The 18,353-nt window shown below is 42.3% G+C and overlaps 1 protein-coding gene across 5 annotated transcripts in view; it reads left to right on the forward strand.

Annotated features, from left to right (window-relative positions):
- thada (THADA armadillo repeat containing) overlaps nt 1-18,353 on the forward strand; it is a 157,577-nt gene that overhangs the window by 101,744 nt on the left and 37,480 nt on the right. For all 5 annotated transcript variants that reach the window (XM_079689657.1, XM_079689658.1, XM_079689660.1 and 2 more), the window contains 2 exons: nt 8,654-8,757; nt 15,190-15,272. In XM_079689657.1, the coding sequence (XP_079545783.1) occupies nt 8,654-8,757; nt 15,190-15,272 (187 nt within the window). The remainder of the gene's footprint in view (nt 1-8,653; nt 8,758-15,189; nt 15,273-18,353) is intronic.

An 18,353-nucleotide genomic window follows, 5' to 3' on the forward strand; every position in this document is an offset into this window, starting at 1 on the left:
GTATACCTAGGATGAAAATTACAGGCCTCTCTCATCTTCACTGTATAAGATACAACTAACTGAATAATATCAGATTTTGAATGAAAGCCTGATTGATTGTTTTAACTTAAGGCAGCATTATACTCTGGGTGTCCTGAGTGGGTTCCTTGTCTTTGATAAGGCTTCTAAAGGTCTGGTGGAATTACTTCAGTCGACTCCAGCGGGCCCAAGCCTCTATTGACACAACCAGAACCGAGCTTAACAAGCCCATCGCACAGGCCGGCACTAACCCAACTCGACACTGGACTCTGCCCTTGACACGCGCCAGCAACAGCCCTTGCCCACAATGCCCGGAACAGGCCAGATGAATTAAAGCTGCAGCCTTTGGTGGTTTGAGGAGGGCCAAGTCGATGGATGTAATCCTTTGTGTATTTCCACAACAAAGGCTAAATGAGTGAGACAGAAGAAGGATGAGAATCACAGCCTCCTTTCCTCTGGCAGCAGCGGTGTAGTGTTGTTTTCCCAGATGCATTCTTCCTTGCTCTCTTCGGATACCTTTGGCCAGTGGTCTGCCTGGACTTTCTGAGAAAACCCTCAGAATTGAACCAGTGAAAAAGTGTGTGGGCCTGAAACCCAGCCAGCTTTCTTTTAGTGACATGAGATGTGTCTAATCCAGAGGGAATCCCAAATGTCTGATTCTGGTGCCGGATATTAGCCATGAAGGTGTGACATTAAACCTTAAAACAACTTTATGGATGGACAGTTTTCTTTTTTCTTTTAAAGATGTTTTTGGGCCACCAGTGCCTTTTTATTGAAGATAAATTGTTAAATGTGGGAGACAGATGGGATGACACGCGGCAAATGGTCGCAGGCCAGATTTGAACCTGGGTCCTCTGCATTGGGACTAAGCCCCATTGTATGGGCTGCCAGCTCTAACAAGTTTCATTTGGACCTTTCTTTATTGTATTAAGTAATAGATTAAACGTTTACTTTTACCCTGGTTAGTATTAATTTGATTGGAATAGGCATTTGGTAAAGCTCTTAGCTCTTAATTTTAATAATATGAAAATATTTTTATAAATATTGAATTACTTAATTAAACAAATATATAATGTCCAATTTTGCAATGGGTAGATCTTATTATATGATTAAAAAAGAGGGACTTAAGTTGTGGACCATGGAGTTGGGCAATCTGAAGCAAATATGTAAAACGTACCTATTTGAATGTATGATAAAAAGTAAAAAGATGATGTCGTTATAAAGAAACTGAAAGTTAACTGACTTGAGTTTTAGCAGTTGTGTTGGAAGTTACTCACGTTTTACTGCAGGAATTATAGCAATGGGCTACTGAACTTCACCCTTCCACACACAGCTCATTCTGCCAGTAAACAAATATGTACTGGTCTCTGGACATAATGGAATTAGCAAACATCTCTCTTTTGGATGCTAGTTGAGATACACTGCCGTAATCTTTTGACAAAATGTAGTAACACAGTTCTAGCATGCACGCACAGACATACACCACAAAATGACTTGGTTGTCACGCCCATGTGTATATTGCATGTGTGAGGGAGTATATCTACAGTGCATATTTAAGCTTTGTTTGTCCAAGGGTCTGCTATATAGAGCAAGAGTGTGTTTTATTTCTTTTTTATATTTAGCCCGACTTTATTGGGATCTCTTTTTGTCTAATTGGGCGCGTCCACACTTCGCCTAACCTCTATCTGGTTTTATGTGAATGTAGATTTATATGTTTCTTTGTGCATGTGTTTTACTGGACTGGGGCATGAATTGGCATGCAATTATTTGCACTTGCTGTGTGTGTGTGTGTGTGTGTGTGTGTGTGTGTGTGTGTGTGTGTGTGTGTGTGTGTGTGTGTGTGTGTGTGTGTGTGTGTGTGTGTGTGTGTGTGTGTGTGTGTGTGTGTGTGTGTGTGTGTGTGTGTGTGTGTGTGTGTGTGTGTGTGTGTGTGTGTGTGTGTGTGTGTGTGTGTGTGTGTGTGTGTGTGTGTGTGTTTGCTGCAGCGTGTGGTCAGTCTGTGGTTGCGGCAGTGGGAGGGACGGCAGGGCAGGCTGATAACAGAGTCTGAAGGGACCTCACATCCACCACCACTATTTTTACCGGACCCAAAAGAGGAGCAAGGCTTATTGCAACACACACTCACACAGAAAAAAACACACACACAAGCAGTAAAACGCCTCAGTTAGAAAACAAGGCGTACAAATAGGTTTTTGATATTTTTCATATTTAGCACTGCCACACCAAGTATTTTTTTATCTTTAAATTTGCAACTAAAAGCTCGAGAGGGGTTTATGATCATAAAGAAGGAAGGATATTTTGGAAATAAATACAAACAAATATTTGTATTGATAATGGATCAAATGAATATGTCTAATGTAACAAGGTGTTGCTCCCAGTTAACGCAGCTCTGCAGTTTACCTCACCTTCTTTTAGTGCTTTAATGTTTTTCTGTTCATTGTTTTCCGTACATCAACATCCGGAGCCAGATATAAGCTACTACGTTTTCTTAAAATTGAAAATGAATAACTATTACATTAGGGGCGTTCACACCAAGTTCTTTTCCCACAATAGCTCATGAGAACTCAGTTTATGAGAACTCTTTTAGTTCTGATGAACTAAAGCAGATCGCGTTCACACCGCAAATGATTTCCTGAGCTAGTATTAGGCAAATGAAGCCGCTGACGTCACTTCGTCTTCTTCTGCTTTGGGTTTATTGGCAGGCCGCAAACAACTTCACGGCGTATAGTGCCACCCGAAGTCCCCGGCCGGAAGTCCCCGGAGTTGGGGAGTAAATCGAGTAAATCACCAGAACGCCGACACCTCCTCATCTCCACCGCTCCCACGTTTTATTTTATGTTGCCATGAGTTAGTCCCTCTGCTTCAGGCGCTGGGCTAATGCTAATGCTAATAATGCTAATGCGAGGATAATAAAATGGCGACTTCACAAAACTTTTTGGGAGTTTTACGGGGCGTGGTTTGCATTCCGCCCAGCCAATCAGACATAGGAACCTTTTTCTCCCACGAAAGTCCCTGCTCTCTAGCAGGGACGGAAAAGGGGGTAAAAATGGTTCTGATGAACTAATTTAGTTCAGGGGGCTTTTTGGTGTGAACGCAAATATATCTGAGTTCTGATGAACCATTGTGGGAAAAGTACTCCGGTGTGAACGCGCCAAATGGAACAATTATCTCCCATAAGAGCTGAGTTAAAAATGAAGAATTTTTCACGAAAAAGCATTTGAGAAATTCAGAGAAACACACCTTACTTTTAAACAGTAAGAACTATGGTTGGGCCTTTAAACTTCTTCAACACATACACAATTAGGTAACCAGCCTATTAAAATTCACATTCACAAACAGTTACGATTAATAGAATGTGGTAGCTACAACGGCTTTTTTTCTCATTTTTATTTGAAATTTAAATCTGATCCAAAATGATCTCAAGTTACCCTGTTACGTTTTTGACCACATGTATCTTTAGAAGGTCATATTTTTAAATGTGGGTCACTGTTCGGTTGCACACCCATGAGGATGAATGCTGCTTGTTTACCAAAATAACACAATAATTCAATATAAGATTTAAACCTTCTTAAATTAAATTCACTTGTAGATATTGTGCAGTAGTTGGGTCTGAATAAGTAATAATTGATAGAAACATTTCCCTTCAGGTGTAGTTGGAATAATTGAACAAAAAAGTCCAAAGAAAAAATCCTGACATTTACTTAAAGAAATGAGCCTGCACCAGGTCTCTGTGCTGCTGTCTTACATTTTCCCATTCATCTGAGCTCGATCCAGTCCCAGCATCTCCTCGCACATGGGGTGTAGTTCTGCTCTGTCTTTGGGAGGAGGAACAGGGAGGCTGCATTTTCTATAAATATTCCTGTTTTCTCCACGCCGGGCTGGATTGAGCCGGTTGAGCCTCCCATGCAGGGACTTCCCCACCCGCTGACTGAGGTGTAGCTGTGGACTGAATGGAGATGGAATAAAGACAGAGGGCTCTGTCACTGACACTGCAACCAGAGCTGCAACCTTTTAATCTGCCGCCCTGTGAATGAGTTTACCGATTTCACAAGACATACCAACAACCAATTACAGCATTCTTTGGTTTGTTTGAACAGCCTGAAAGCAAAAAAACAAACAAGTTTGACAATTCTGAGAAACCAGAAACCTTCATGACACCTCAAACACAATTTATGTTGAGTTGAACGCCACGTCAAACGATTCCTTTACCACCAAGATCTTCAAATGTTCAGCCTTCATATAACCACACTTTTGTAGGCCTCAGGTGATAAACAAGTGTAAGAGGCCAAAAAGTGAAAAGGTATTATATAAAAAACGTTTTTAAATCACGCTGACAGTGACGCTGATGTTCACCTTGTAAATCTGTGTCTTTGCTCTTGGAGACAACTAATGTTGCCAGACCTAGTGCAAAAGCTGTTTTGAGAAAATGTTCAAACCCAGAGAACATTTTTTTTTTTTTTTTTAAATGGCATGTTTTTTTTTGGTCCCAGGTAATAGCGTTTTTAAAGCCACATTTTGAGCATATACTCTTTTGATCTTTTACATTTTTAACCACATATCTTATCCAGATGAAGGATTTCAGGAACGGGTCCCCTGAATCTTAAAGGTCCCTTATTACAGGGGTTCCCAAAGTGGGGGTCGCGAGATGATTACAAAATAAAAATGGAAAATTAAAAAATATATATATATTATTAATAATAACGTTTGCATAGACATTTTCAGGGGCGGACTAGCCATCTGTATAATTTCCCCGCAACGAGGCTCCCCCTTTGACAATCCACGAGCGCAGTGTTTGTGCGGAAAACTGAATTAATTCACAAGTTCATCTCAATACTTTGTTATATACCCTTTGTTGGCAATGACAGAGGTCAAACGTTTTCTGTAAGTCTTCACAAGGTTTTCACACACTGTTGCTGGTATTTTGGCCCATTCCTCCATGCAGATCTCCTCTAGAGCAGTTATGTTTTGGGGCTGTTGCTGGGCAACACAGACTTTCAACTCCCTCCAAAGATTTTCTATGGGGTTGAGATCTGGAGACTGGCTAGGCCACTCCAGGACCTTGAAATGCTTCTTACGAAGCCACTCCTTCGTTGCCCGGGCGGTGTGTTTGGGATCATTGTCATGCTGAAAGACCCAGCCACGTTTCATCTTCAATGCCCTTGCTGATGGAAGGAGGTTGTCACTCAAAATCTCACGATACATGGCCCCATTCATTCTTTCCTTTACACAGATCAGTCGTCCTGGTCCCTTTGCAGAAAAACAGCCCCAAAGCATGATGTTTCCACCCCCATGTTTCACAGTAGGTATGGTGTTCTTTGGATGCAACTCAGCATTCTTTCTCCTCCAAACACGTCTAGTAGAGTTTTTACCAAAAAGTTCTATTTTGGTTTCATCTGACCATACATTCTCCCAATCCTCTTCTGGATCATCTAAATGCTCTCTAGCAAACTTCAGACGGGCCTGGACATGTACTGGCTTAAGCAGGGGGACACGTCTGGCACTGCAGGATTTGAGTCCCTGGCGGCGTAGTGTGTTACCGATGGTAGCCTTTGTTACTTTGGTCCCAGCTCTCTGTAGGTCATTGACTAGGTCCCCCCGTGTGGTTCTGGGATTTTTTCTCACCATTCTTGTGATCATTTTGACCCCACAGGGTGAGATCTTGCGTGGAGCCCCAGGTCGAGGGAGATTATCAGTGGTCTTGTATGTCTTCCATTTTATAATAATTGCTCCCGCAGTTGATTTCTTCACACCAAGCTGCTTACCTATTGCAGATTCAGTCTTCCCAGCCTGGTGCAGGTCTACAATTTTGTTTCTGGTGTCCTTTGACAGCTCTTTGGTCTTGGCCATAGTGGAGTTTGGAGTGTGACTGTTTGAGGTTGTCTCAAAAGTGTGTCTTTTATACTGATAACGAGTTCAAACAGGTGCCATTAATACAGTTAACAAGTGGAGGACAGAGGAGGCTCTTAAAGAAGAAGTTACAGGTCTGTGAGAGCCAGAAATCTTGTTTGTTTGTAGGTGACCAAATACTTATTTTCCACCATAATTTGCAAATAAATTCTTTAAAAATCAGACAATGTGATTTTCTGGATTATTTTTCTCATTTTGTCTCTCATAGTTGAGGTATACCTAGGATGAAAATTACAGGCCTCTCTCATCTTTTTAAGTGGGAGAACTTCCACAATTGGTGACTGACTAAATAGTTTTTTGCCCCACTGTATATACAAAACATGTCTCTGTAGTGTTTGACTCCAAATACCAAAACAGATTGTGCTTTGTAGCATCCAATAAACCCCTCTGTTTCATGCCTGTTTCAAAAGTTATATTACTTTAGATGAAAATAAGGAGCCACTCCCCACGCCCCTCTGAGAGATATTTGGTTAAAAAGAACACAATGGTGCTCTAGGAGGAGATTCAGGTGATAAGGTGGTGGGGGGGGGGGGGGGTTTACCTTGGTTGGTTATTGGCTAATGGTTACACGAGCCAAAACATTGTTATGACCAGGGGTGCACATAACTTTTTTTCCCTGGTTCGCAAAGGAGCACCTGGAGATGTTGCTTGCTGCGCATCCTTAAAATGAAATAAACCGTACCTTTTTGAGGGGTACTTGACTTTATGAACGGGGGGGGAGGGAGGTGCGCTAGTGAGCACACTCATGAACTGTTAGCCCGTGCCTCGCAGCAGGGTTACTGTACGGAGCTCATAAAGCAGACCCTTCACGCGATAGCGAGGGGTAGAGCGAGGGATCGCAGATGCCGTCGCGCTCGCGGACAGATTAAAAAAAAAATTAAACCTAAATGGCTTGCAAATTATACTTTGGCGGCCGTTAATATACCTGGGCGGCCCGGGGCCGCCCAAGTAAATTCTATGTGTGGGAAACCCTGCTATCATCAGTTCTTATGCAACTTGCAAATATCTCTCTCTTTTCTCTCTCTCTCTTCTCTCATCTCTCTCATCTCATCTCTCTTTTCTCCCTGAGACTTTTAGAATGTCTTTACACAGAGGGGACACATGTTTATGTATAAAATATGTGAAAAAGTGGGTTTTGCATAATAGGTCCCCTTTAAGTTATCAGAGAAACAGGCTGAGACTGGGGAAGCATTAAACATGAAGCAGTCTAATTCAGCATTTTTAACAGTTTTTAAACACTGGGTTTGATTTCCAGGTAGAAACTTTTGGACAAGGAACAATGAAGGAATCCCAATTGGTAGAAAATTACATATTCTGTGTTTAATAGGAAAGTGCTTGAATCACTTAGTACTATGTTTTTTGAAAGACAACAATTATCAAGAGATAATTGTTTCTATTCATCAAACATTTAAAGTTGTACTCAGGTGAGCCGTAACCTGGCCGTCTGCCAAAACTGGTTTGAGCTTGGATTAAAATTGGAGATGGTTAGATTTAAGTAACATGAGATTTAAGGATGTCAGTAAGCAGCTCAGCAAATATTTGCAAAGCCCTTTTCAAGTGTGACTGATCCTCTAGAACCAGTTTTACTTGGTTTGGGAATATGCTCCAGCACTGGCCCCTGTTGGTGGAACAGCCCTCAGAGAATGACAGCAGACAGAAGAAGGACCCAGGGGTGTAGGAGCTGTTTGCAGCCAGTGGGTGTAGCCCGGGCGTGTAGACGGCAGGAGGAGAGAAGGGGCAGGCCAGGACTCGGTGGCCAGGCTTGGTGCTACGTGGTCGGCCTGGTTTTTCCCCACGTTTCCTTCCCTGCACTGCGTAATGAATGGCTTCCTACTGGTCTGTGGCCGTGGCCCCGGCTTAAAGAGTATACTTACCAAAGCCCAGAATACACACCCCAGCCAGCCAGCCTGTGTCCCGGCCTCCGTAACACTCCCCACTACCAGTCCACCTGCTGCAAACTGGCCCAGTCACACACTGTCACATCGGCCACAATGAGAAGAATGATTTGGTCTTCAATGGGAAACATTCTTCTTGGGAATTCTTTAACATTCCCTGTCACTGTTAGACACTGCGCAGTCACTGCTGGTGTTTACGTACCCGCCTGTTTGCACCACAGGGGCCAGAAGTCAAGTGACGGGAAGGATGGTTGTCTAGAGGGCGGGGGGGTGGTATGTTTATTGTCTAGTGAAATTATAGTGAGTCAGTTTGTGAGATTAATGTTTGGTATTAAAATGTTCATGCCTTTGGCTGTTTGATCCAACTGTATGTTTTGAAACAGGACTTTGCAGGGTCATTTTTGGAGAGAAGCGATCTGACAGACTCGAAAAAATTATCGATAATGAAGACATTTGAGTCTTTATCGATTATTTTTTTGTCCATTGATCGATCAAACATTTAGTAATGAAAATATCAGAAAACAGTAACAAACCTGCTGTCCAGTTTTCAGAGGGATGTTTTCAAATATCTTGTTTTGCCAAAACCCAATGATTTTCACATTGATATGATTTAAAACAGAGAAAAGTAGAAAATATCCACATTTGAGTGTCTGAAATCGTAATATTCTGCCATTTTTGCTTGGAAAATCACTTTTAATGATGATGTATTATCAAAATATCATCCGTGGATCAACATATCTAGCAGTTCCAATCATGGCTCATGTATAAATGTAATAGGTCATAATTCTCACATGTATATCAATTCAAGAATGTGTGTATTTGTGTGTATGCAGGTGGTGTTTCTGCTGCGCTCCTACCAGACTGACTCTCACAGACCCCTGCCAGCAGGAAATGGCATCACCCGAGGCCTCCGTCAGCGCATGTGGCTTGCTTCTCGGTAATCCTAGACGCACACACACACACACACACACACACACACACACACACACACACACACACACACACACACACACACACATACACACACACGCATGCACAGATAAGCATCCCTCCCGCCTTCCCAACTCTAACCAGAAGAATAGCTCCTTGTCTCACCGTTCATCCCCTCCCTTGCCGTGTCCGCTTCATGTCCTGCCCAGGCTTCCATTTCAAAGCGAACCGCCTGCTGTCCCATCCGCAGACCCCCCATCCCTCCTTCCTCCCCCGCCTTGTACCCCTACCCCTCCTGGCCAACATCGAGGCCTCAAGATGGGGCACAGATTACCCCTCCTGCCCGACCTAGGTCAGGCCGGGGTCTCTGGCCTCCCCTGTGCTGCGGCCCTCAGCAGATAACACAAGGTCGCTAGGTTAGCAACACTAGCCCCGCTAGCTCCGCTTGGCTGCACTGATGAGCCTTTATTAAGATGACGAGGTGAATTCCTGCTCACCGGAGCGAGCCCGGCGTCTGTCCGTTTGATCATGCTGCACCACAGAGCCCAGATCTAAGGACAACGCAGGTCAGAGGATCTCTGTTTTTTATAGGAAAACCTCTCGTCTCTTCCAGAACACCACTAATTTGAAACGGCCACCTTCCAAAAAGTTTCGGAATGCATTGTTGGTCTGCTCTGAGTCAGTGTTGGGTTTTGGCTTCACACCGTCTCTGTGTTGTGTCATTTTGGACTTTTTCTGGCTCCAAGAGGATGTCAGCTATATCCACTAAATCCATATATTACATTACATGTTATTTAGCTGACTCATTTATCCCAAACTTTCATGCACTTCAAAACTGTAGACAGGCCTACGCGAGCAATTTGTTAACTTGCCCAAGGACACTTTGATTTGTTCATTACAGGGGGTGGAGTCGAACCGCTGACCTTCTCATTAGTTTAAACATATTGACCACCTACGCAACAATTGCCCAAATAGTGACCAGTTAGGTTCAGTAAAGTCGGAGCTATGGAAAATGTAATCCTCAACCTTTGATTAATATAGTAGGCTGTTTTACCCGTCAGTGTCCCTATGCTACATGTTATGAACTTGACACATTTTAATTTAACATTTTTGGAATATAATCGTTATATGCTCTGGATAGCACCTAATTATCTATCCTCTGTGAGATTTCTATAACTTTGTTTAGCATCAGCACAGCAGCTTTATGCACCTCTACCTGCAAAGGAATTTATTTATTTTTTAATTAAAAACACATTTTAAGGTGGGAAACTAACAATTTATATTTAAATGTCGAGAGCCACCAATTTCCCAACAGCTAGCTAGATATCTAACATTCACTCGTTTGTTAGATAGATATCAAATATTAGCTAGCCTGTAAAGTACAAAGCTAACTTTCGCTAGATGGATGGATTGATAGATAGATATGCGTTTGAACCGGAAGTAGGAAAAGGGGCGGGGTTACATAATATAAATAATTTTTCCTCACATTTATACATAGATGAACATGCTTCACAGGACTCATCCTTGCCCAGTATATTTTCACACATTAATATCAGACTTTAAAAAATCTGACGTCAAGCTCACACACAGTGTCCCTTGTTTTCCCCCACACACACTTGTGGGCTTTTACAGCGCTGTTGGAACGCACCCTCGATTGAACGCACACTGAACAGAACACACTTCGCACTGCCCACACACGCTGCTCCACTTAACCTGGTGTATAACACTTTATAGCAAATCATATTATGATAACAATACCTTTATATCATAATAAAGCCAAAATAGTCATAGGTTTTATAGTGAATCAATTATTCAACATTGATATTTTTGGAGGAAATTATGAAAAGGAGCCTTTGATTTGTCATATGCGTGTGAAATAATCAAATCTGCGATGGTGCCGCTGGGGTCTTCTCATGTGATGGTCCCACATTGACGGACCACAAACAAAAACAAACAGAACAACTAAATGCTGTCCTGTTCTGCATCGACTCAGCTCAGCCAGACTTTACAGTAATGTTTTGTTTTTGTGGTACACATGTAAATCTTAAACTCTTATCTGTTATCAAATCAATACCACATGCAGTAACCAACCGGAATCAGGCTGAAGCCAATATTTGGTACATTTATTTTTTATGTTACTGTACTTTTGTATGAATAATACCTTTTAATTAACCATGAACAACTCATGGGGTTAGAAGTTGGAGTTATAGGAAATGCTTGGATCACTTGAGTCGAAAACAATGATACGCAGCCACCACTAGAATACAATTCCTCAAAGAACATGAAATTAATAAAATAGGTGTAGCAACTCCACAGTGGCAAAGCCCCGGGGGTGGATGAGATCCGCCAAGAAATGCTGAAGGCTCTGGGTGTTGAGGGACTGTCATGGTTGACGCGTCTCATCAACGTTGCGTGGAAGTCGGAAACAGTACCGAAGGAGTGGCAGACCGGGGTGGTGGTCCCCCTTTTCAAAAAGGGGGATCAGAGGGTGTGTGCCAATTACAGAGGCATCAAACTACTCAGCCTCCCCGGGAAAGTTTACTCTAAGGTACTCGAAAGGAGGGTCAGGCCGATTGTCTAACCTCAGATTGAGGAGGAACAATGCGAATTCCGTCCCAGTCGTGGAACGACTGATCAGCTTTTTACTCTCGCAAGGATCCTGGAGGGGGCCTGGGAGTACGGTTATCCGGTCTACATGTGTTTTGTAGACTTGGAGAAGGCGTATGACCGGGTTATCAATCAATCAATCAATGTTTATTTATATAGCCCAATATCACAAATGTTACATTTGTCTCAGTGGACTTCACAGTTTGTACAGAATATCAGTATGACAATACGACACCCTCTGTCCTTAGACCCTCACATCGTACAAGGAAAAACTTCCAGAGAAAACCCACAGTTTAAAGGGAAAAATGGGAGAAACCTTGGGGAGAGCAACAGAGGAGGGATCCCTCTCCCAGGACGGACAGACGTGTAATAGATGCCGTGTGTAAATTGAAAAGATAATACATTTGCAACATAGGTAGTCCAAATGTTTGGAAATGCATGTGTGTATAATAGGAAGATGAATCCACGAGTATATCCATCCAGGACTTATGATCCAGGACCACAGCCACGACTCAAGATCCAGGACTCGCAATCCATGACACAGGACCGCAGGATCATCCATGACTCCGGATCCCGGCGTATATTGACACCAAAAAGAAAGAAATTTGGGGAAGCTGGGTTAATCGGAACATGAGAGTACAAAGGTATAGACAGAGAGAAGGAAGAAGTAAGATGTCCCCCGACAAACTAAGCCTATATCAGCAAAACTAGGGGCTGAATCTAATCAGCCCTAACTATAAGCTTTATCAAAAAGGAAGGTCTTAAGCGCACTCTTAAAAACGGATAGGGTGTCTGCCGTCCGAACACAAACTGGAAGCTGATTCCACAAAAGTGGAGCTTGATAAGAAAAGGCTCTGGCTCCCATTGTACTTTTAGAGACTCTAGGAACAAGCAACAACCCTGCATTCTTGGAACGCAATGCCCTAGTAGGACAATAGGGTATAATGAGTTCTTTAAGGTAAGATGGCGCCTGCCCATTAAGGGCTTTGTAAGCGAGAAGAAGAATTTTAAATTCTATCCTGTGTTCTATAGGGAGCCAGTGTAAGGCAGCCAGAACACGAGTAATGTGGTCCCTTTTGCTAACTCTGGTTAGTACACGAGCTGCAGCATTTTGAAACAGCTGAAGCGACTTGACTGACTTCTTGGTACACCCTGATAATAAGGAGTTACAATAATCCAGCCTTGAAGTAACAAATGCATGGACTAGTTTCTCTGCATCATTTGGAGGCAAGATATGCCTGATTTTTGCAATGTTACGTAGATGGAAGTAGAAGGTCCTTGAAATTGATTTTATGTGGGTGTTAAAGGATAAATCCTGATCAAATATAACACCAAGATTCCTTACAGTCTCACTGGAGGCCAAATTAATGCCATCCATAGTTAATATATATTTATTTAGATAATTTGTTTCGTAGATTCTTCGGGCCAAGTACAATAACTTCAGTTTTGGTCGTGTTTAACATCAAAAAATGTAAGGTCATCCACGTTTTTAAGTCCTTGAGGCAGTCTTGAATTTTATTTAGATGATTAATTTCATCAGGCTTGATTGATAAATATAGTTGAGTATCATCCGCATAACAATGAAAGTTTACAGAATGACTCCTTATAATATTGCCTAACGGAAGCATATATAGTGTGAACAAAATAGGTCCAAGCACTGAGCCCTGTGGCACTCCATGGCTAACTTTGGTTTGCATGGAAGATTCATCGTTGACACGTACAAACTGAGAGCGTTCAGATAGATAGGACCTAAACCAGCCTAAAGCAGTTCCCTGTATGCCAACTAAGTGCTCTAGTCTTTGCAATAGGATATCATGGTCGATAGTATCAAATGCAGCACTAAGATCGAGCAAGACAAGAATAGAGACAAGTCCCTTGCAGGAGGCTATTAGAATGTAATTTGTGACTTTAACCAGAGCTGTCTCTGTGCTATGTTGTGTTCTAAAGCCAGACTGAAAATCTTCAAATAAATCATAGTTTTTTAAGTAATCACACAGCTGGGTTACTGTGGGAGGTTCTGCGGGAGTGTGGGGTGAGGGGGTCTCTATTCAGGGCCATCCAATCTCTGTACTCCCAAAGCGAGAGCTGTGTCCGGGTCCTCGGCAGTAAGTCGGACCCATTTCCGGTGAGGGTTGTCCTCCGCCAAGGCTGCGCTTTGTCACCCAATCCTGTTTGTAATATACATGGATCGGATTTCGAGGCATAGTCGTGGGGGAGGGGGTCTGCAGTTCGGTGGACTAAGGATCGCACCACTGCTTTTTGCAGATGATGTGGTTCTAATGGCTTCATCGGTCTGCAACCTTCAGCACTCACTGGATCGGTTCGCAAACCGAGTGTGAAGCGGCTGGGATGAGGATCAGCACCTCCAAATCTGAGGCCATGGTTCTCAGCAGGAAACCGATGGACTGTCCACTCCAAGTAGGGAATGAGTCCTTACCCCAAGTGAAGGAGTTCAAGTATCTCGGGGTCTTGTTCTCGAGTGAGGGAACAATGGAGCGTGAGATGGGCCGGAGAAACGGAGCAGCGGGAGCGGTACTGCAGTCGCTTTACCGCACCGTTGTGACGAAAAGGAAGCTGAGCCAGAAGGCAAAGCTCTCTGTCTACCGGGCCATTTTCGTTCCTACCCTCACCTATGGTCATGAAGGATGGGTCATGACCGAAAGAACGAGATCGCGGATACAAGCGGCCGAGATGGGTTTTCTCCGCAGGGTGGCTGGTGTCTCCCTTAGGGATAAGGTGAGAAGTTTGGTCATCCGGGAGGGACTCGGAGTTGAACCGCTCCTCCTTTGCATCGAAAGGAGCCAGTTGAGGTGGTTCGGGCACCTAGTTAGGATGCCACCTGGGCGAGGTGTTCCAGGAACGTCCAGCTGGGAAGAGACCAAGGGGTAGACCTAGGACCAGGTGGAGGGATTATATCTCTTCGCTGGCCTGGGAGCACCTTGGGATCCCCCAGTCAGAGCTGGTTGATGTGGCCAGGGAAAGGAAAGTTTGGGGCTCTCTGCTGGAACTGCTACCTCCGCGACCCGACCACGGATAAGCGGGAGAAGATGGATGGATGATGTAGCTTAATCTTTATCTGTAAAATACCGGGATTTCAATAATTAGAAATCCTCCAAAAAAATTCCAATATCAACTTTAAGGTTAAAGGTTTGAACTATTCAGTAAAGCCTTCAGCAAAGAAAGGTAACAAATGATTATAATGAAACAGATATTACATTACAAATCATGAGATAAAAGTTATGAACAGGCAATTGACTGCATATACAGTTATTTAATTTTGGTGTCGTATTGCATTTGTTCGAGTTTTGAATTGTAAACCATTTACAAGTGAATTAAAAAACTATTAAACTAAAGAGTCAGGCTCACTAGACATTACACAAACGAATGGATAACAAGAGATACAAACAATGTATTAACCTTGCTTTAGAATGCTAATGAATGTAGCATTAGTTCAAATCCTTTTATAATTTATAAGCGCTTTATGCTTGTTTTTTAACGTCATAAATAACAGGAACCATTAAACAAAGGAAGGTCAGATATGAAATGGTGAAAGACGTCAGCCCTTGAGATCAAAGCTAATACTTTCATTTAAATGAACTACTTGAACTGTTTGCGGTGAGACATGAGTCAATGACTCACCGTAAACAATGACAATATCAATGACTGTAGTGTTATCATTTTAACTCGATAAAAGGTTTAGGAACATTTTAAGGGTCTTACTTAATAAAAGGGAGATTTTATATGTAATGTCCTGTGCTAGATCAAAGCAGAATGAATCATCCAGGGAACATTTGTTTAATGAAAAAGCTTAAAGTCATTCTCCTCTTTCTAGACAAAATCGCTGTGCGGTGACCAGAGCAGCCTTTCTGGATGTGTTGGTGTGTTTGTGTGGAACGAAGATCAGTATGCTGAATGGTGAGTAGATCCTGAGACTCATGCTTTAATACAGCAGGAAACAAATACAACTCTTTTTGAATGTCTGAAAACTATGGAGAGTCCGCCCATTGTTGGACATGCGCTGTCTCACATGGTTTCTAGCTGAATTTGTCATACCATAGCCTATACAGATGGCTTAATATCACATTGTATATTCAATATCAGCACATGGTTGTAGGTAGTAGTTATGTTATGAATTCATGCTAAAATCAGACATTTACTTTCATAGAGTGCTTTTATTTGTTCGTTGTTTTATTAACCAGAAGAAAACAGCACCGAGTTTACCTAGAAGCCTAGCATCCACACTTCTGACTTTTGAAAACATTGCTGTTCCTGTTCTAGTTTGAAAACTCTGCGATCTGGTATAGGTCTTTTCAGGCGGACACTGATTTTGTACCACCTTCGCTCCCTCATTGGGTCTTATCGCCCCATCAGCCTTCTCGAGCAGTGTTTTATGAACATGGAAGAAGAATTACAGGTGGTGCTGTCCTTGTTATCTGTGCTAGCATGGTGTACATGTGCATTAAGCTATTATTAGAGCGATTTGTGACTTTCCCAGGCAAGTGCTGCAAGCCATGAATAGCCATTGTACATGAATTTCATGTGATATTCATTTTCAGGCATCTTATTCTAGATGGACCTTATTTCTTCACACCACAGATCGTTTTTCTAGTTGCCGATTTACATTGTTAACATAAGATCAGTGTTTAAATTGGCAGGTTGAGTGCAGGTTGGCTGTTAGTCATTAGCAGCCTGTGGGCAGCAGAGTCCAAACTCTATTCATTAAAATGAGCATTGAGAGAAGAAAAAAACGAATAAAACATCATGATTCGTAAAATCAATGCGGTTGTTTTCACAACAATATAAAAAAGAGTATTATGACCTAAATGATGACAAAAGCTTATGACGCATAATGGAAAGTAATAATGCCAAGATGACTTTTCATCAAAACAAATATCTAAATTAAAGTTTAATAATCTTTTTCCGAATCATTTGAATTTGTTTTATGCAAAAAATAAACACTACAGATGACACTAGCAAAGTAAAAAGTAGTTAAAAAAATTATATATGTTTTAAGTATCAGGACATCTCTAAAGGTAAACCTTACATACATTTTTTTAAAAAAGGAATACTTAACAATTACCTTATTTGTTATTTTATTTGTGAAAACTTGACTGTTTATTTAAAAGGGACCTATCATGCAAAATGCACTTTTAGATGTCTTTTATACATAAATATGTGTCCCCCCGTCAGAAAATAAAACCCTCTCTCTTTTCCTCAGTACCCAAATAAAAAAAAAATGCCAAATCAGTCCTTTTGAAACAGGAAGTGAAATAGAGGGATATGAGGCATGGCTAGAATGGGTGATCTGTTTGGTTTTTTGACGAAAACACTTCATAGACATGTTTTTGATATATTGTTATATATCTGAGACCTATGCTATTGCCTAAAAATAGCATGATAGGTCCACTTTAAGTCTATCAAAGAGTGAAAACGATTGTACCTCTAAAAGGTTCATCCTCACTCTTGTATCAGTCTTGAGTTTGATTTTGTTGATCTTTTGCTGATGTCAGCCAGTTGCCGGGGAGTTGATCAGCAACTGTGAGCCCTCCATCTGCTGTGAGGCGGGCTTTGAAACAGTCTGAACAGACGACCCCACAACGTTTGGTGGCGAGGCTGTCCGCTGCGCTCTCCATTTAGACTGATTGTTGACAGAAGGCAGCTTCATCCCCCTGGTGTGTGTCTGTCTGTCTGTGCGTGTGTGGATATGTGTAAATGGTGTGGTTGTGTGCACATGTGCGCAGATCGGCGGGGGTCTCCGCGGTGCAGGAATGTGAAACCGAAGGCAAGCGATGTCTGACAGATGGTGGGATTGTGCCTATGACCCAGTTTGTGTCGGGAGTGCTGTTCTCGGAGGGAAAAAAAGAGAGGTGGGGGGAGGGGGGCACTTGTGTTTTCAGTCGGCCATGTGCTGAACACATGTCGGTCTTGACAGTGGAAATACCGAGGATTTCTCAAAACAAGCCTGCTGATTGAGCGCCCGGCCTTCCATAACTAAATAAGCACCCTGTAGATCACACACCTCTAATGCTCTCTATTATTATCATAAGTCTGTCTTTGGCGTCACTTCTCACCCTCTCTCCAGTGCTCTTTGAGGCAATTTTTTTCCCTCCCTCATTTCCAATCCCTCACCCTTTTTCCTCTTGTATAATTGCACTTTTCAAACAAATCAGATGTCAAGTTAAAAAGCCACAGGTTGGGCGAGTTCATACGAAAACAGCCGTTTCTTAAGAGGGCTTGGCACCCGGGGTAAAGGAGGTGAACAATCAGCTTTTTCAACCTCTTTTTTCCCCTTTTCAACGGGCGCCCCGCATCAAGTAGGAACTTTGCATTCAGCAGCCAATTCCTGTCGGCCTGAACACAGGTCTTTGTGTGTGCATGTGTGCATTTCTCTGCCTCAGCCCCTTTGATCCATGCGGACTCATAAAAAATCCCCCACCGTCCATTGCTTAATCTCCACCTCCGCCAGTCTTCCGTTTCTCTGCTTTTCAGTCATGCCAGTAAAAAGAGCTGGCCTGAGGAGGAGAGCAGCAAAAAGTAGACGCAAGTAGAAAGGGAAGAATCACACATAAATGTTTAAAGTATTGGTACATTTGCTGGAATCTTCAATAGCCTGATAGTGATGTTAAAATATTATGTTCTCGGGCATTTCATTTCCTGGTTAATGTCTTTTTACAAAGTTTATTGTGCTGAAGAACACTTCTAATCAGAAATGTCATATTGTAAATGTTGCTTCATTTATTGAATGTCATGTCACTTTACTCAGCTTTGATTAAGGCTGAAGACGTCGTATAATAAGGAAGATAAAGTGTCTCGAATCGTCTTCTAGCATGGCCTACCCCTCAGCAGGAACAAAGTCATTCATCTGCTTCGTTTGTGTTGACATGAAGATTAGCGCAAAGTCTGTTTGTATATTATCGCCATTCCTTTATAAATGCATAAACTAAAAGCTTGTTCTATATATTTATAATTTAATTTAACAATTTAATGCATTGAAAT

The sequence above is a fragment of the Notothenia rossii genome (genome assembly GCF_949606895.1).
Source record: "Notothenia rossii genome assembly, chromosome: 6".
NCBI lineage: Eukaryota > Metazoa > Chordata > Actinopteri > Perciformes > Nototheniidae > Notothenia > Notothenia rossii.